Genomic DNA, 18,926 nt, shown 5'->3' with positions numbered 1-18,926 from the left:
AATAATATGAATGAAAGAAGATTGAACAGAATGCAATAAAAGAAAAAGAAAAACTTACTAATGCATTGATAAGTATACTAAGCTCTGAAAATTGTCTATATTATCGAGATCGGCTTTGTTTTATTTACAAAACAAAAGACGCGCTTCGGAGCGAGAATATTTTTCTGCTGTGCGTTTGTGCTTAGGCGGCTGTTAGGGGCTGCATTTTATCACGGACATTGACCGCATCGCAGGTACTATCCTAGAAGGAAAGGTTAGGGATCAACAGAATATTTATACACTTTATACACATAGAGTTTTACTTATGCTTCACATTAGGCTATCATCTAATTCTATCAAATATAAGTATAATAAATTTAGTATTATTCCACATTCATTCCGGACATTCTGGTGATTTATAAATTCACTTTGCAGCTAGACTTCCGGTCTCTTCAAAACCTTCAACTTAGGTTTCTTGGACGCCAGATCTCCACTGGAAACTGGTGTTTTTTGCTCGGGTTTGTCTTGCTGTTTTGTGTTTTTAGATGAAGATTTTTTCTGCTTCATATCCTTAGGGTCATCTTTCTTGGTATCGTCTTTCTTGGTATCGTCTTTCATTCTATCATTAAATTCCTTAATCTTCTTTTTGCGTGTTTTCTTGGGTTTATCTGAGATATCAGATTGTTCACTATTTTTTGAAGAAGGTGACTTTTCTGTTGATTCCGATTTTGAGTTCAGCTCGAATCTACTCTTCTCCTTTTCCTTTTCCTTTTGAACTTGTGCTTCTTTAGTTCTTTTGTCATTTTTCAGTTTCTTCTTATCTTTCGGTATTTCACCTGTGGTTTCTCTTTCTTTTGACTTTTCTTTCGATCGAGATCTTTTGTTTTTCGACTTGTTTTCTGTTTCATTACCCGTTGGAGATTTCTTCAACTTCGCTTCAGAAGACTCATTTTGTTCATCGGTAGCCTTTGAAGGAGTATTCTGATCAATGTCCTTTTGACTCTTAGATTTTGATTTTCTCTTTCTTTTCTTCTTCTTAGTCTCCTCTGTTAACTCATCATCTTTGGGCAAAACATCTCTCTTAACCTCCTTCTTGGATTTGTTCTCTTCTACTATTTCTTTCTTATTCTTGCCCTTCTTGTCTTTTAATTTGGCAATCTTAGCTTCCGCAGCCTTGGCAGCTTTCTTTTCCTTCTTTCTCTCGTTCTTTAATTTTTCTCTGGCCCTTCGCTTGTTTAACTTCACAAGCTGGACTATATTGTACTCTTTGGTTTCACCATTCAAAAATTTCACGAATTCCTGGAACAACTCACTGCCTTCTACGGAAGACTTTTCTGTGATCGATTCCTCTTTACCATCTTTGGCTGGCATCTTGTTGAATATGGCTCTCTCAACTAGCGGAGTGAAGCTGTCTTCAGTTTCTGGCTCAACAAATGGTTTGCCATTGACACTCAGCATGAAGAATACTACATCATCAGATGTATGGAATGTTATATAGGCTCGGGAATAGATAGGAGCTTCGAAAGGTTTTGCAGGATAGCTTCCCTTAACATAATATTTGCTTGTAATATTAGGAGAGTTGACGTCGTAGAAAGCGGACAACTGGTCATAGAAACCGTTTTCGTCCAAAGTTGGAGGCAAAAGTCGTAGCACCACTTTCACATTGGAGTATGATTCATTTGATTTTGAAGTTTTAGAGACACTAGATGGCCCATTTGAAATGCTAGAAGAATCGTGTAACAATTGGCTCTTTGGATGCGACGGCACAGCCTGTCTTGACGGCGTGACACTGGCCATTGTGTCCTTATTTTCAAATAATGCCTTGTTTGGTATGAAACCGTTTTATTTTACGTTTAATTGAAAAGTCTCAAGATGTGAAAAATTGCATAGCATATAAAATATTTTTCACTCCAGTCGCATTTTTCACTACGCCTATATCTTTCCATTAAGCTCTATAAAGCGAAGAGTATACGATTGAAACTTGTCTACAATGCAACTATAATGGATCTCGTCAACCAGTATCTAGCGGAAATCGCTGCTGTAGCGAGAATACCGAATCAGCAACATCAAATCAGTAAACTCACTACTTTGTTAAATGTCAATCCCCAGGAAAACCCATACATTGTCCAATTGAATCTGATCAACTTCCAACTAGAAGATGCACAGTTATCGAAAGCAGTCGATTCTCATCGCCTCTTCAACGACGAATGGCTTGCGTTCAACGAAGTTGTCTTGAGCTTCATCAAATTGAGTAACCAACTCAATCCATGGTCTTCTCTTGAGTCTTTTGATCTCTATGGAACTTTCATTAATGATTTATCAGTAGCTTTCAACAACAACAAAAACGGATATTTGCTCAGCTCATTAGTCCGCGATAGCATAAGCGTGATTTTACCACTAGCTCGTAGTCTAGATGCACAATTATACGCTAAAGAACATTGTTCACTGCCTAGACTTACGTTTCTCGCTTCGATCTTGTTGAAAATGTTCAACAACATCAGATCGCAAATCAATGACGTGAACGAAAACAAAAGGACCATTTTCCTATTCATTAGTATCAAGTTGTGCTCAGTCTACTTTCAGATCGGCAACCCTTTGCTCTGTAGAAACATTTTCTCCAATATGAACAATGCCAACTTGACATTTTCTTCCTTCAGCAAAAATGAACAAGTACAGTATCGCTACTACCTTGCTAAGTTTTACTTGATCAAACAACAGATAATCGACAGCTACGACCATTTCTTGTGGTGTATGCTCAATTGTCCCTCGACGTCTACCTCTAACATCAACAGAATTCTCAACTATTTGCTACCACTTAGTTTGATCATCGGAAAAGTACCTAATTTCCAGTACATTTCACAAGTGTACTATCAACATACTCCACCACCTCCTTTTTTCAATATCTACATGCGGTTGAGCGCAGCCATCAAGCTGGGTAATTTTCTTTTGTTCAACGATGTGGTAGTAGAAAACTACCAATACTTACAAGACGCAAATGTTTTATTATTGCTTATTAATAAGAGTAAAGTCATCATTCTTCGTAACTTGATAAAGTTGGCATGGATCCGCTTGGGCAGACCATCCAGCTTAGACTACGAAGTGGTGAGAATAAGCATGAAATTGTCCCTAGGACCAGATATTTCACGACTACAGCCTACATTACCTATGGTAAGTCTGGTCCAGGAGCTTGACGATGATTCTATTATAGAGAACTTGTTCATTTCCATCATAGACCAGAACTTGCTCAAGGGGAAGATCTTCCCCAGAGTACGCAAAGTGGCTCTAAGCAAAACTGCAACCTTTCCCAAAGTGGACGAGGCGAATATTGCCAGGTTCTGGAATAACAAGAATTCCGACCGATGGATGCAAAAGTAGGGATGTGTGTTGGGAAATCTTGGCCAGATCCAGTGTTTATTCGATGACTCAGGAGTCCTGACAAAAAAGTAATTTATAGTATTATTAGTAACAGTAAAGTAACAATAAATTGAACAGAACAGTTACAATAATGGCGTACTTTTTCTTGGTGGCACTTCATACACATATCTTGACATACAGAAGTGGTATATTCGCTTATACTCTACAAGAAACCACTGCTACATTGTCTGTTGGCGGTTGACGATGCTGAAGAATAAGCCCAGTTTTTCTGTTTCTGCGCAATTCTAGGCATGTGGCAGTTATATTTGGGTTACAGACATGTGTCTGTACTACGCTGTGGCATTGGTATTACCGACGAAGCTAGATTCGTAGTGGTGGATGTTCCGTTCAACCCAGCAGGCTCATTTGGGCGTTTTTCTTGACTACAGGATTTTGCGGCCATTATGGAACAATAAGTCCGAGTGAGCCTGTGACCCGATGACCCTCGTGTTTTGAGAAATGAGTGCAGCAGTGAAGCGGACGCCAGGAGGTACATGTCCATGCTAGCTGACAGCTGCTAGGTCATGCCTAGTGTACTGTGGTGGATCCGAGAAAAAAGAACAACCTGAAACCTCGATGAAACTGTGAGTTTTTTTTTCCGGAACTTTTTTCACGCTTAAAGGGAATTTGCAACACAGGCGGCTATTCCAAGACATTGGCCGTGTGTGACTGTATGGGGTTGAAAGGCGCTAGCTATGTAGGAATGTAGGGATGAAGAATAGGAGGCACAGAGCAAGCGAGCAAAAGGGAAACGTAAAGAATAAGGAGTAGCTACAGAATAAGAGCAGGGAATTTGGGAAGGTGAATGAGAGCACTTTTCGCTATTCCCGCCATCGAGACCATTCAGGCAGCACAGCTGATGACCAAATCTATTGCAACAGCCGCCAGCTGTGGAAATGCGCTTTCTGTTGACATTATTCCACTGCAGGTGCCCTTTTGAGCCATGGCCCCAAAATGAGCTGCGCTCCCGTCTGGCCGTTGTAACCATGAGGCAATATGAGCGCAGTCCGGTACACACTGGGGCTCTCCACAGTTGGGAAGTTGGGACAAACACAGATATCATTCATTTTCAAATATACTATATAAGGTGACGTGTGTCTAGGTCCAAGTAGGATGTGTCATATTCAAGAGACTTCCTACTAATACTTGAACTTTTGCTTTGTTGCCGCTACTCCAGCTCGTCTCTTCCAGTGGCGATCAGCTCATCTCGCTCATCTCGTCTCACTATGTTCTCCACATTATCTGCGCTGCAGGCACAGGAAGCGCAGCATAATACCGACTTTTTGCAACTGCTCCCCTACGAACTTCTCAACATTGTCATAAACAGCTTGGACCAACAGGAATTGGTAGCCTTGTCGTACGTCAACCGTTATTTGAACCGGTTGTGCAACATTAGAATCTACCGTAAAATCATCCTTTGCGACGACCATCCCAAAGTGGCTTCAACCGACAGCCGCTTCGATGAGTACTATTCGTGCTTGCCTATCTCCCATATGGCCCCGTTTGCCAATAATCTCACTGCTTCCAACTTCTCACTTGTCCACAAACTAATAATACACTCACAGTCCAATTTCATCGTGAATGACTATTCAAAGTTGTATGTGCGTTTCTTCAAACTATGGGATTTAATTCCATCCCACAACATCACTTTCATCAACTTCGACATAGGAAACCTCCGTCATTACCAGTCTATAAACCAATTCGTATTCAACAACTCTACTGAATACCTCGAGGACGACTGTGTTAGCAAGCCAGTGAACTTGAAGATAAATAATCTCAAAAACTGGACGATATTCAATTTCGACGAGTTGTTCCAATTGCCCTACAACAGAAACCTCCAAGAGCTCGACATCTTCATCGAGAACGAGTCACTCTTCAACACTACCAAAGATACTCCGCCAGCTGCAATTCCAGCCCCTTTAATGAACAACTTGGCCACCCTCCAGGGGTTGTACTTGAACTCGCCTATCTCTACTGCCATGTTCCTCAACTATTTCAATTCTACAGGAATAACTCAGCTGGATATTCCGCTCATGCGCAACATGTCGAAGCTCTCGATCACAAGCTCTCACACGCATTGGTACGAATCCCGCTTAACGTTTGAATCGTTGTCTCTCTTGGTGGACATCAACCAGTTGGATCAGCTCGAGTTGAAGTTGAACTGTTTGCATCACGATTGTGACTGTATTCTACAATTTTTCAACGACTTGCAAAACGCAGCACATGGTTCAATCTTGCGCAAGTTGAGTATCATCAACTACAAGTCCAACAACTTGAGACAAAACTTGTATCAGTTCAACTGTTTACTCTCATGTCCGGACTTTCTCAGCAAGTTCGAGTCGCTTGAGTCGCTTTACTTGAACATAAACGATTTCATCAGATTGGATTCGACATCTAACCATGCAATCAACTTTTCAATCCAGAAGTTGATTAACACAGTTTCCCATCTCCCTAACTTGCAGAATCTCGTGATTCCCGACTTTTTCAACAACTGGTTGGTCAATCTTCCTGATTTTTTTCATAAGATGGACGGCAGAAATCACGACAGTGTCAGACGAAGCTACTTTGATACATTGCTCAACCAATGCGAATGTTCCTCGTGTTGTCAGACCCGGTTCTTGTTCAATAGTCTTTCTTCGTACGACTCAAACAACAATTACAAGCACGAATTCAAGAGCTTTAGCATCAACGCTAGCACTCAGGGTTCTTCCAACTTGTCTGGGTCTAAGATTGGCACTAATAAGTCCAACATCAACTTCCTCAACTACTTGATCTCCAAGCTAAAGCAGCAGTTCAAGTATCTCAACCAGAACCTATTCCTGATTAACTCAATCATCAATTCGAACGACAAGCCGTTTTTGAATAACGATGACTTGGTCGATTACAACAGATTGTTCCTCCACAACTGTCTCTACAGGTTGGTGGACATCATTAAAAGAGAAAACCCCAAGCTCACGGCCGTTAACTTAGGGGGAGTTCTCGTGGAGTTCGACGGTGCAAACCAAATAAGAGCCCCTTACCACAGATCACTCACGGCCGCATAGTAACGACACCTTATTATTATTAATAATAGCTAATGAAATGACTAATTCAACTGTTCTCAGGGATGTAGGTAGTGCTCAAGAGTAAAATCTCTGAAAATATGATACTTAAAAACACAGAAAAAGCACCAAAATATCCTCTATTGAAATACTACGACTTCCATGTCCTACTTAAAATGAAGCAATTAAAACTAATAAGTGACATAGATATTACTTATCTTACTCGATTTTTGCTAGCATAGTTTCTGTAGGACAGAAGTCGTACTCGCCATTTAGCCTGCCTCAAGCTCTACTAAAATAAACCTAATTTCGAAGATGAATCCTGCACTAATAATACGCACTGCGAAAAAAAAAAAGATCTACTCCATTTTTCCCCATACTCTTTAGATCTTAGTTTCTTTTATCTTTTGTAACTTTTTCTTTTCTTAGTTTTTGAGTCCAGCAAACTTGTTAGAATGACTACTGTGGTCAAAGAGTCCACACCCAAACGAGTCCGTGCCAACTTGGCTTGCGACCGGTGCCGCCAGAGAAAGACCCGCTGTGATGGAATCCAACCGGTTTGCGGAACATGTATGAAGCGCAACATTCCATGCAAGTTTGAGCGGAAGTACCCTCGAGCTCAGGTATCCGTCCAGTACGTCAAGACACTCGAAGAGAAGTTGGGCATCCTCGGGCCCCAAGCTGAAGGTAACGCAAAAGTTGCCAACAAATGCTCGTCAGAAGAGCCTCCAACTGAAGGTAGTCTCAGAATTGACCCCTCACCCACTAGTGACATACTTCATAGCCAAAATCTGAATCAGCAAAACCTCCAACAAAACCATCAACAACTTCCAATCCAAGAGCTTCTGCTTCCTAACCAGCAATTACATGCTCCAATGAATAGCCGTATAACGCCCCAGCCTCCTCGCAATCTGGAGTTTACTGCCATGTCCGTGAGCTCCCTGAATGATAGCCATGCTCCTTCATACGCCTACCCCAACTCCAACGACAAGAAGTCGTTGATGTTGAACAACGACGATAAGCACTCTGTAGATTATACTGTAAATGGACTGGCCACTTCGGCTGCTTATAAAGATGACGATTCCAGTGCCGATGCCATGGGAGCAGGCTCACTTTCAGGGAACAGGAACAAAGACAAGAACTTCTACGGATCTTCAGCTGCAGTTTCATTCATGAAAGAACTAGCCACCGCAGTTGATGGAGGTTTTCAGAGATACTCGGACTCGGAAGATACAGATATGACGGAACGAGTCAAGTACAAGATGTCTCGTAACGATGCCAGAAGCACCCGAGGGTTGTCAGACATGTTGGTGCCTCCACGAAGCATTGCTGATCGCTACGTGAGAAACTACTTCGAATTCACGTACAATCTCTACCCTTTTGTACACGAACCAACATTTATGGCTGCCTATGATGAGATCTGGTCTGCTGACGCAGGATCCTATGAAGTGGATGAGCTTTTCTACTCTATTCTAAATATCATATTTGCATTTGGATCCCGCCTCCTGCTAGACAACGACCGTCAGGAGAGCTTCGCTAATGCTGACATGTACTTTGAGCGGTCCCAGGAGTTGCTCCGGTTTCATCTTATGGATGCCGGTTCACTCTTGTTGGTTCAAGCGTTACTTCTTACGGGTCAGTATTTACAAGCTACAACCAGGCTGGCTGGGTGCTGGAATATCATAGGATTGGCGATCCGTATAGCTCAGGGCTTGGGGTTACACGAAGAACAGAATCTTGACTCGACAGATAACTATATAGAAAAGGAGATGAGGAAGAGGTTGTGGCATGGATGTCTAATGATGGATAGAATAGTATCTATGACATTGGGAAGACCTATGATGGTAATGCATGACTCTCGTATGCCTTTACCTTCTGCAGTTGATGATGAGAATATCTCGGACGATTCGTACTTGCCGTCTACTCGCCCGTCATACATGTGCTTCTTTAATGAAACAGTTAAGCTCTACGATATTCTTGCTGATATTTTGAAGATATTCTATTCTAGCAGCGAGCCAGAATTTGTTGATCTCTTTCTCAGCATATTTCAGATCGAAGAAAGACTCAACAAATTTCATGATAGTGTACCTACACACATCAAATTCGGATTTGAGTTGCACGAAAAACCTTTCCGTCGCCAGAGTATCGTTCTTCACTTGCGGTATTTGCATTTGAAGATGGTTCTCTATCGCCGTGTATTATTTCCTAAAAAAAATTCAACAAACAAAGGAGAGATTCACTCCGAATTGTACTCCAATACCACAAAGTCGATATCTTTGCTTTGTGTGGAAGCGGCAATCGAATTAATTCAGGTGGTCAAAAAATATAGGGCCGAAGACATACTGCTTTTGCCCGCTAGTTGGTATAATGTGTTCTACTTGTACAGTGCCGAGACAGTAATGTTGGCGGCTAAGCTTAAGCCTACCCTACAAAAAGAAACTAGCACGGATATGTTCACCACTGCCTGGGCCAACGGATTAGAAATGTTGGCCAGTTACCAAGGCGAATCAGAGTCGGCAGTGCGGTGCTTGAAGATATTGGAAATTATGGGGGAAAGAGTTCAGACATCTGGGTTCCAACAAAAACGGCATATTGATATTCCTACAGTGGACAGCAGTTCAGCCCAAAGTAGTCCTTTGCATGTTCCTTCCGATGTTCTCTATTCATTATTATATGATACTGCGGGTCCATTTGGAGGACCATTCTTCTACCGAGAAGATATGAATCGGTTTTCAAGCTAGAATAGAATTTTATCAGCCGGGAGTATTTGAACTCCGTTTGCTTAGTTAGTTTTCCTAGTTAGAGGGGATTAATAAAATAACCGAGTGAATTACCACTTGTTAGTTGAGGTGACTCCTATATTATCGTCATCTAATTAATACCGGACTCCTGTGTTTGCCAGGGTAAATCACCTTTTGAACCCCGGAGCTGTAGCAACCAACCTTGTCAACATGACTAGTGGGGTCCATTAATTTTGATAAATTAATGTTGTTGGCACGGGCGAATATTGCTAAATTGCAAAACCAAGCCTTTTGGATATTGTGTAAGAAGCGGGTCGGTATCTCGTGCCGCATATTTTTTATGCATATCAGGAAGCGGACCCCACTACCAGTAATATTTTTTGAATTTCTAGTTCTTTTACTTGCCATTGGCCGCGCATAGCTGGTTGATTTCAAAGAATGGGGAATCCGTTAAGACTTCTAGCCATATCCGTTCCGCTGTACTGATAGAGGGTGCAGGTATAATATACAATATTTCTACACGTACATGTGCCACCCCACAATAAGACAAATTGAATATTTAGATCACTTCTTTTCTTGTCGTAGAGTCACAAGTTGATCAGCATAGTAAGGTAAAACCACTTGAAATGACGGAAGAATATAGAGGTTCATGTGTGTGTGGTTCGATTGAATTTACTGTTAGATCGAAGCCAGAAGCTACTTTGGTATGTTACTGTACAGACTGCCGTAAAGGTGCTGGACACTTGGGTCAAGTTCTTGCTAAGTATGAAACCAGCAAAGTTGAGATCCAAGACAAAAACTCAAGTATGAAGGAATACACCATCACCAAAACTCAAAGCGGATTTCCCAAGAAGAAGCTATTCTGTGGCGAATGCGGTTGCAGTATTCTTACCAAGCCTATGAAGCATAATGGAGAAGTCACCTTCCTCAGAAGTACCCTTCTTGACAATAGCTTTGGTGATTTTATTCCAAAAAAAGCAATCTTCGGAGACGTTAAGCAGGGTTTTGTTGATGGAGCTCAATGCGAATATTTGTAGCTGTTGAACAATATAGTTAAGCTAGAAATAGAGTTGAAGTGGATGTTTTCCCATACATTTTGCCAATATAGGCATTCTATGTAGATCGTAGTAATAAGAATTTTTATTAGCCTATGGAAGTACCCTAATCCATGCGTCCCAAAGCTACACAGTGTAAGATGTAATTATGCAAAGGCCACCACTTAGAATTTTTCGGCCCTCTAGAGTTGATTCTCCAGACTCCGAACCTTCTCTGAAACGAAGGATCGGTTTTCCGAGATTTCGCCAAGCATTAATTTGACATCTTTACACATTTTGAAAGTTGAAATTATTTTCTCTCGCACCATTAAATTCAATCTATAAAGAACTGTATACTGATTACTTACTCAAAGGCCATCTTGTTAGAAACGGTACCGATTTGTTCGATAGCGACTTCAACAATGTCACCATTCTTAAGGTAGACAGGGGCTGGCTTCATACCCATGGCAACACCACTTGGGGTACCGGTCATAATGACAGTTCCCTTTTCCAAAGTAGTGTTTTGGGAAATGAAAGAAATGATTCTTGGAACTCCGAACAAAAGATCGTTGGTGTTAGTGTCTTGACGCACTTCACCGTTGACTGTAGTTTGCAAGTTAAGAGTGCCTGGGTTTTGGATCACTTGAGTAGAAACCAAGGCTGGACCCAAAGGAGCGTACTTATCAAAACTCTTAGAGAAACACCATTGTGGAACACCACCTGCGAACTCTGGATCCTTTTGCCAGTTACGAGCAGAAACGTCGTTACCAGCAACGTAACCAGCAACGTAGCTCAATGCTTCTTCTTCTTTGATGTTCTTACCTGTCTTGCCGATAACAATACACAATTCACCTTCGTAGTCAACCTTAGATTGAGCAATCTTAGGAATTGGAATGTCTTCACCAAAGTCAGCCACACTGAAACGGGTTTTGTAAAAAACAGATGGGTATGGTGGTGGGGTTCTTCCACCTTCTTGGATATGTTTCATATAGTTCAAACCGATACATTTTACCATGGGTACATCGTCTGGAGTAAGTGGACCCAACAAAGTCTTTACTTCCTTAACTTCGTCGGTCACAACAGCATCATCAAAGATGTCACCAGTGACAACCTTGGCCTTGATAAGCTTTCCTTGCAAGAATTGCTTACCAACATCATATTCAGCATCAGAGACGATAGGTTCACCTCTGTAGATCTTTCCGTCTTGAGCGACGAATCTGATTAATCTTTTCCAAGTAGCGGTCATTGTTTTTGTTATTGATCTTTTTTGTAAATAGGTGTTTCGTTAATCAAGACAATTCCCCTAACAGGATTTGCTCTGCTATTTATTAAGTCCATGGCGCCACCTCTTTCAAGAAACTTGAACAAAAGTGCATCGGATCAAAGTTCCGAAACTTTTCAGTTTGGTGTCGGCTCAGATTTACGTTGCTTAAAAATCCGCGATCTCAAATTCTCGCACCATGAAGTCGGGACGGAACAAGTTCCCGACTCCGCACTCCACAGGCCGACCCCACATATTCCCATCCGAAATATCGGGACCCAGTTTTAAAAAGTACCATATATTGCAAATCGTATATAAACTACAATTCGAACTACTTCTGCTTCATTAATTTGGAATTTTAACATTTCAAATACAACAAATTAACAATGGCTCCAGCTGCTACACCACAAACTCAGGAAACTCAGGACAATGATGCCTTTTTAAAGAGCATGCCCTTAGAGAATGTCGCACCCTTATGGCATATCTTGAAGGACTTATCTCCTCCAAAGCCAAAGCCAACATCTGTGCCTCACCTCTGGAACTACAAAAAATTGAAACCAATCTTAGATGAATCTGGGCGTTTAGTACCAACTGAACTTGCCGAAAGAAGAGTGCTTATGTTGGTTAACCCAAAGTTGACAGGACCACGTACAACTGAAACTTTATACGCTGGTCTTCAATACATTAAACCTGGTGAAGTTGCTCCAGCACACAGACATGTTGCCTTTGCTTTTAGATTCATTCTTGAGGGACAAGGTGGATTTACTAATGTTGAAGGTACAAGAATGACTATGAAGAGAGGTGATGTGCTTTTGACCCCAAGAAACTGCTGGCACGATCACGGTAAGGACGGAAGCGGTCCAATGATCTGGTTGGATGGTTTGGACTTGCCAATTTTCCAAACTATTCCAGTCAACTACACTAACCACTACGAAGAAGATAGATTCCCAGCAGTTGACAATGATAATACACCAATGAAGTTCCCATGGCAACCAGTTCAAGATAAGCTTGACAGTATTAAAGGTGACTATGCTATTTTCGAATACCGTGACCAGGAAAACCCTGAAAAATTTGTATCTTCCATTCTCGGTGCTGAAGCTTTGAGAATTTCTCCAAATGCTTCTACTCCTGTACGTCAGGAAAACAGTTCCTTCGTTTTCTGTGTCTACGAAGGAAAGGGTCACACTATCGTCTACGGTGATGATGGCGAAGAAAATGTTTTAAACTGGGAAAACAGTGATGTGTTCTGTATTCCATGTAACATGCCATTCAAGCACTTTAACGACAGCAGCAATGAACAAGCCTACCTCTTTAACTTCTCGGACACCCCATTGCTCAAGAACTTAAATATCCATAGTTCCGATTTGGAAGTTAAGAACTAGATATTTTGTGATTAGTTTTATTATTTATATTGCTCTAATAATTAGATTTATGAAATGGATGTTTATATTCAGATGAAAATAAAACGAATAGTTTGTGAATAAGCTATTGCTCATGTACTGTTAGAATTTAATGTATGTATGCCGAAGCCATGTTTTGCGCTCCAAAGTTTCTTTTTCGTCGCATCAGCCTTTGTGTGAGATCCTTTAGTAAAAAATAAAAAATGCCAGATTTGGGAACTTGTTGCAGTACATTCTGCAGTCTACAAGTATATTGCTAATCATTTTTATTTCTCACGAACACCTTGATTAATTAAGTAACAACCCTAGATAAAATAAATCCTAATAAATAAACTAATCAGTAAAAGCGTTCCAACCGAAGAGCCAGCGTTGGTATTCAATGTCAGACCATTGATCTGGGTTGTTGTCATCTCTCTTCTTCATTTTGGCATCTCTTTCTTCTTGTTCTTCGCCATCTGGCAAGTGCCAGACTTTACCATTGTTTTGAGCACCAGCTTGAACAGCTTGCACTCTTCTCTTTCTTCTCTTTTGATAGTTTTGGAGAGCTTGAGGAATTTCCTTGGTGGAGCTGCACTTGCTGATTTCGTCAGCTAATGTAGCTCCGTCTTCGATTGCTTGTGCAGCGCCTTGAGCCAAGTAAGGTAACATTGCATGGGCAGCGTCTCCGATCAAAACAACCTTTCCGCTCTCGCTGACAAAACGAGGAAGAGTAGGCAAGTCTGCAAGAACCCATTTGAGAACAGATTGAACCTTGGACAAAAGCTTGACCACAACAGGATCGAAATTTTTGTAGTGGTTTCTCATTTCCTCAAGATTGCCTGGTTCGTTCCAAACACCAACAGTAGCCTCGCCAGGGTGGCATAACACCATGTTGTACAATTCACCATTTCTTATTGGGTAAGCCATGACGTGTCTTCTGTAACCGATCCAGCAGTTGGAGTTGACATCAGACATAAGATAAGCAACTTCGGGGTCTGCCAACATGACTTCCTTTGGTATGGTAGCTCTGTAGGCACAGTTGGAACTCTTTACTGGCAAAACCTTTTCTTCGGGAACCACAGCAGTGTCTCTAACCTTAGAACGAATTCCATCAGCACCGACAATGAAGTCAGCATGGTGTACAGTGCCATCAACTAAAGTAACAGTCACTGCTTCCTGGTCAACCGACGAGATTCTTGAGTTAACTTTGTAGTCAACTCCAAGCTCCACAGCAGATTCATACAAGATTCTCTGGTAATCAGCACGGTGGATCAAAACGTATGGGTTGCCGTAAGACTTTGTCATCTCTGGATCCAATGGAGTCATGGAGAGAATGTTTCCATTGTCATACCTTCTAAGACAAATATTTTGAGGTCTGGTAATGTAAGGCAAGAATTTGTCAAAGATACCATATTCCTTAAGGACACGAACAGAATTAGGAGGCATTTGGATACCAGCACCAACTTCGTTTAAGGCTGAAGAACCTTCTAAGATGGTTACGTTGTGGCCCTTCTTTCTTAAGCCAATGGCAGCAGCAATACCACCGATACCACCACCGCAGATAATAATGTTGAAAGGAGTTGCAGTCATTTTTTGTTGAAGCGTTCTAAATTGAATAATTGATGGTTTGTTTGGATATTGCAGTCTAATTGAAGTGGGAGACCGTGCCTTATATATTCATTCAATCTTATTGGTACATATTGCTCCAGTACTACCCCAGCTTATCGGCACAAGAATCCATGTGTCGGCTGCTTGTCGGCACCTACTTGTTTGCGGCTCGGGACCACTATCCGCGTTTGCATATTTGGAGGAGAAATTTGCGGATTCATTCTCCTAAAAAATAATTTTCGGATCTTGCTTCCTAAATGTGGGGCTTATGCTCGTGCTGCACAATCGTTGAGTATTGGCAAATACACTCCACAATACTGTACAACGAATAGAGGGGTACATACAGCTCTCGTAATTGACATTTCTGAAAAATATTCGGAAGTTGTCGATCTCAACGAGGAGAGAAGTCATAGATCAATTTAATTGTAAAACTTTGTGTTCCTTGGAAATTATTTTTTTAATCCCACATACTAAAAGAAAAAAAAAGTGGGGTAGCCCCGGACAGATGCATCTTGATATTTCGATTCTGAAGTTCTTTTAACCCCCAATTAGCTGCAACAAATGACATAGACCTTTTTTTCTATAAATATTTGAATACCGTCTCTTGTTGCAGCCTCAATTTGAATTGTAATTATTCAAGACAACAAAAACAAAATGTCTTTATCCAGCGATATTGAAAAGCACTTCGAAAGCCACATTGAAAGCGTTCTGGCTGAAAACTTGCCAGAACTTTCTCGTGAACATATTGAATATCTTATGGAAAGACATGGAACAATTGAGTTAGACCCACTTCCTTCCATGGACCCAGAAGATCCACTCAACTGGCCAAATTGGAGAAAAAACTATGAAATTTTGATTATTGCTTACCAATGCTTTATGGGTACCTATTTTGCTGCTGGTCTTACTCCAGCTTATGAAGGTATGGCTGAAGAATACGGTATTGATATTCCAACTGCTTCATACTTAACTTCTTCTCAAATTGCTATAATGGGTGTTTTGCCTCTTTTTTGGGTTCCTATTATGAATACTTTTGGTAGAAGGTCTATTCTTTTGTACTCTGCTATTTGTGCCATAGGTTTAAATATTGCTGGAGCTTACGTTACCACATATGGACAACAAATGGCTACTAGATGCTTGTATGCTTTCTTCAATGCCACCGCTTCCGCTTTGGGTAGTGCAGTGGTTTCTGATTTGTCTTTCAGTCACGAAAGAGGTAAGAAGAATGGTTGGTGGTCTCTTGGTTTTGTTGTTGGCACACCAGCTGGTCCATTCCTTTCTGGTTTCATTATGCAATACTCGACAAAAAAATGGATTTTCTTCATGTTCGCTATCATGAACGCCATTCAGGTTGTGTTGTTCTTCTTTTCTAAAGAAACCGTATACAACAGAGGCGACAAAATTGAAGAGCCATCCAAGCTTATCAAAATGATTGGTATTTTCAGACGTAATTCCAAGAAGATAAATGTTGGTGCTTTTGTGAAACCATTCAAGCAAGCTGCAAATTGGAGAATTACTGTTGTCATCCTTGCTGCTAGTGTCACTTTCGCTTATGCTAACATCGTTCTCATTGTCGAGATGCCACAAACCTTTGGTGCAATTTTCGAACTCAGTCCTCAAGCATTAGGTTTGCACTATATCGCTCTTATTGTCGGTTCTTGTATTGGTGAGGGACTTGCCGGTCCCCTTTCCGATTGGTGGATGGCCAGAAGTATCAAAAAGAGAAATGGCCAAAGAGTCATCGCTGATAGATTGTTTATTTCCTACAATGGGTATTTGCTAGTCATTGTTGGTTTAGTTGTTTGGGGTGTTTATTTGGACAGGGCTCAACCTGGTCATTGGAAAATTAATGCTTTGATTGGTTCAGCAATTATAGCAGCTGGTAACAATATCGTTGCCACTGTTTTGATTACTTTCGCCATTGACTGCAACCCAGCATGCGCTGCCGATATTGGTTTATATATGACTTTTGTCAGACAGGTCTATGGTTTTATCGCCCCATTCTACTTCCCATACATGTTTACCAACTTAGGTTTCATGGGTTCTGCAGGTTTGATGATTGGACTTGTTTTCGTTTTTGGTTCACTTTCCACTGCATTGGTACACATTTTGAGTAGAAACAAATAAATTCCCTAATCGGCTCTGGTTAGTCGATTCAGTCTCCTTTGATATAAAATTCATGCTTCAACAAATCTGTAGACATACTTCAATAATCGAAACGTAATAACTGAGATCCATTCTCAAATGCTGTTATCTAAACATCTGCAACGGGTCGGGGCTAGAGTGTTGTCAATCAACATAGATTTCGGGTTGGATCTTGTTTTTTGAGAATTAATTTGTATTTTCAAGCTTAACCCAGGTGCTTTCGGTTGCAGGATCTCCCTTTTCTTTAACATTATTCCTCTATAAGGAAATATCCTATAAGGTTTATTAGAGACGGGAAAGATTCAAGTGAAAGGTTCAAACCCCGCCAAGGATTCTTTGCAACCTATGATTAGGTTTCCAAGTTTCAGAAACCCAATTTTTGAATGTGATTTTTCTGAATATTGGGAATCCACAAAGCTGTTCTGCAAAATAAAACGAATCAGTGCCAATGCTATGTTACATCCCCCTTCCATGATGAAGCTTCTAAATCAGAAAATTATTTAGCACCATTTGGTAATACGCACTAATATTTTCAAATCCCTATCCAGGCTGCAAAATAAAGTTACCTAAAAATTGTTGTGAAAGCCAACGGAAAATCAACTTCAAAGACCGAATACAAAACAAATACTTCTTATAGAATTTTCAGATGGCATATATGGAGAATGCATTCAATCACCTATCTCATATCTATTTAGATTTGGAGGGTATGAGGCTCTTTCATATGAGATTCTGCCGCGAAACCAATCACCTATCTCATAACAGTTAGCTTGGATACTATCTAAGTGCAAAATCGAAATCAAATACCTATCTTCAAATGATTCCAATTGATGAAACGATTCTAAATGCTTGATGTGAAATAAAGATTTATCTCATTTTTTATGAGAAGATACTGCTCTAAGGTCAATTCCCTATCATTTGAGATATTTCTTCTTAGTCAAACCAAACAATCCTAGATAAGCAATGTAAAGATTGACTACAAACCTGAAAAGTGGTGAAAAGAAATGATATAAAAGAGATGGAATGGTCTTGAAATATTGGATCACTTTGATACTGTTTCATCATCCTCTATCTGAGAATACTACAACTATTACCTATTGATTTCGACAATGTCTGCCTCAGTTTATCCAAAATTGAAAGTTGCTGCTGTTCAAGCTGCTCCAGTTTATCTTAATTTAGAAGCTACAATTGCAAAGTCTGTTAAGCTTATTGAAGAAGCTGCTGCTAATGGTGCAAAGTTGGTCGCTTTTCCAGAAGCTTTTGTTCCTGGTTACCCTTGGTTTGCCTTCATTGGTCACCCAGAGTACACTAGGAAGTGGTACCACAAGTTGTACAAGAATGCCTTGGAAATTCCTAGTCCTGCCATTCAAAAGATTTCCAACGCAGCCAGAGACAATGATATTTTTGTGTGTATTTCTGGTTCAGAAAAGGACAATGGTTCCTTGTTCTTGTGCCAATTGTGGTTTGACAATAAAGGAAATTTGATTGGAAAGCACAGAAAGATGAGAGCTTCTGTTGCTGAAAGATTGGTCTGGGGTGATGGTTGTGGTTCTTTACTTCCAGTCATGAAGACTGAAATTGGAAACTTGGGAGGCTTGATGTGCTGGGAACATCAAGTTCCTTTGGATCTTGCCGCTATGAATAACCAGAACGAGCAGATTCATGTTGCTGCTTGGCCAGGATATTTTGACGATGAAATCTCTTCTCGTTACTATGCTATTTCTACTCAAAGCTTTGTTGTCATGACATCGTCCATTTATAGTGAAGAAATGAAGCAGTTAATCTGTGAAGACGCAGAACAAAGAAAGTATTTTGATTCTTTCAAGAGTGGTCACACTTGTATCTACGGTCCTGATGGGGAGCCAGTTTCAGAAATGATTCCTGCTGAAACGGAAGGTATTGCCTACGCTGACATCGATATTGCCAGAACTATCGACTTCAAATACTACATTGACCCTGCTGGCCACTACAGTAACAAATCCTTGACTGCTACGCACAATGTTTCCGATACCAGACCAATCAAGCAAATCGGCTCCTCTCCTTCCCAATTCATTGGCCACGATGACTTGAACAGAGTCGACGTTGCAGCTTAAGTGCTCTCTGACATAGGGCTGGTATTTTTTTTTTTTATAATTTTACTTCCTTGTTTAACTTTGTTACCAGTTGTATAAGTGATTAGTTAACTTCTCTATTTTTGATGTGAATTGAATGTGTCTTCTATTTCAAACAATGATGATGTCTTCAACATGGCCAACTAATATAACCACGGTGGGCCGCTTTCTATAAAGAAATACAGATGTCCTGTAATCTTGTTTATTCTGATACAATAT

General features: G+C 40.7%; 10 protein-coding genes across 10 annotated transcripts; 7 read left to right on the top strand and 3 right to left on the bottom strand. All coding sequences in view use genetic code 12, as the record gives it.

Moving 5' to 3' along the window:
- Positions 1-304: 304 nt before the first annotated feature.
- PICST_67017 (predicted protein) lies at positions 305-1,795 on the bottom strand. The gene has a single exon (XM_001382521.1). It carries the CDS (start codon positions 1,774-1,776, stop codon positions 415-417), a length of 1,362 nt encoding a protein of 453 aa, XP_001382558.2. The 5' UTR covers positions 1,777-1,795; the 3' UTR covers positions 305-414.
- A 185-nt stretch (positions 1,796-1,980) lies between these two features.
- On the top strand, positions 1,981-3,354 carry PICST_81567 (predicted protein; the record flags this gene model as incomplete). Its single annotated transcript, XM_001383066.1, has 2 exons — positions 1,981-3,101; positions 3,153-3,354. 2 exons carry the CDS (start codon positions 1,981-1,983, stop codon positions 3,352-3,354), a joined length of 1,323 nt encoding a protein of 440 aa, XP_001383103.2.
- Positions 3,355-4,619: 1,265 nt separating this feature from the next.
- PICST_30016 (predicted protein) lies at positions 4,620-6,437 on the top strand (the record flags this gene model as incomplete). The annotated part of the gene is made up of 1 exon (XM_001383065.1): positions 4,620-6,437. The coding sequence occupies one exon, from the start codon at positions 4,620-4,622 to the stop codon at positions 6,435-6,437; it is 1,818 nt and encodes a 605-aa protein (XP_001383102.2).
- A 452-nt stretch (positions 6,438-6,889) lies between these two features.
- On the top strand, positions 6,890-9,266 carry FST11 (putative transcriptional regulatory protein; the record flags this gene model as incomplete). The annotated part of the gene is made up of 3 exons (XM_001383064.1): positions 6,890-7,202; positions 7,387-7,431; positions 7,509-9,266. 3 exons carry the CDS (start codon positions 6,890-6,892, stop codon positions 9,173-9,175), a joined length of 2,025 nt encoding a protein of 674 aa, XP_001383101.2.
- A 535-nt stretch (positions 9,267-9,801) lies between these two features.
- Positions 9,802-10,125, top strand: PICST_41230 (predicted protein; the record flags this gene model as incomplete). Its single annotated transcript, XM_001383063.1, has 1 exon — positions 9,802-10,125. A coding segment is annotated over one exon (324 nt), but the record flags the coding sequence as incomplete, so codon positions are not given.
- Positions 10,126-10,573: 448 nt separating this feature from the next.
- On the bottom strand, positions 10,574-11,455 carry FML1 (degradation of aromatic compounds; the record flags this gene model as incomplete). The annotated part of the gene is made up of 1 exon (XM_001382520.1): positions 10,574-11,455. One exon carries the CDS (start codon positions 11,453-11,455, stop codon positions 10,574-10,576), a length of 882 nt encoding a protein of 293 aa, XP_001382557.1.
- A 401-nt stretch (positions 11,456-11,856) lies between these two features.
- Positions 11,857-12,852, top strand: PICST_55211 (predicted protein; the record flags this gene model as incomplete). Its single annotated transcript, XM_001383062.1, has 1 exon — positions 11,857-12,852. One exon carries the CDS (start codon positions 11,857-11,859, stop codon positions 12,850-12,852), a length of 996 nt encoding a protein of 331 aa, XP_001383099.1.
- A 351-nt stretch (positions 12,853-13,203) lies between these two features.
- On the bottom strand, positions 13,204-14,484 carry NHG1.2 (Salicylate hydroxylase (Salicylate 1-monooxygenase); the record flags this gene model as incomplete). The annotated part of the gene is made up of 1 exon (XM_001382519.1): positions 13,204-14,484. A coding segment is annotated over one exon (1,281 nt), but the record flags the coding sequence as incomplete, so codon positions are not given.
- A 627-nt stretch (positions 14,485-15,111) lies between these two features.
- Positions 15,112-16,581, top strand: HOL42 (major facilitator superfamily multidrug-resistance protein; the record flags this gene model as incomplete). The annotated part of the gene is made up of 1 exon (XM_001383061.1): positions 15,112-16,581. One exon carries the CDS (start codon positions 15,112-15,114, stop codon positions 16,579-16,581), a length of 1,470 nt encoding a protein of 489 aa, XP_001383098.2.
- Positions 16,582-17,705: 1,124 nt separating this feature from the next.
- On the top strand, positions 17,706-18,689 carry NRL1 (Nitrilase, arylacetone-specific (Arylacetonitrilase); the record flags this gene model as incomplete). The annotated part of the gene is made up of 1 exon (XM_001383060.1): positions 17,706-18,689. One exon carries the CDS (start codon positions 17,706-17,708, stop codon positions 18,687-18,689), a length of 984 nt encoding a protein of 327 aa, XP_001383097.1.
- Between the last annotated feature and the right edge of the window lie 237 nt (positions 18,690-18,926).

The sequence above is a fragment of the Scheffersomyces stipitis genome, chromosome 2, assembly GCF_000209165.1.
Source record: "Scheffersomyces stipitis CBS 6054 chromosome 2, complete sequence".
In the NCBI taxonomy this organism is placed as follows: Eukaryota; Fungi; Ascomycota; class Pichiomycetes; order Serinales; family Debaryomycetaceae; genus Scheffersomyces; species Scheffersomyces stipitis.
The sequence above is the reverse complement of the archived record's forward strand: the minus strand, read 5'-3'. Positions and strand labels throughout refer to the sequence as shown.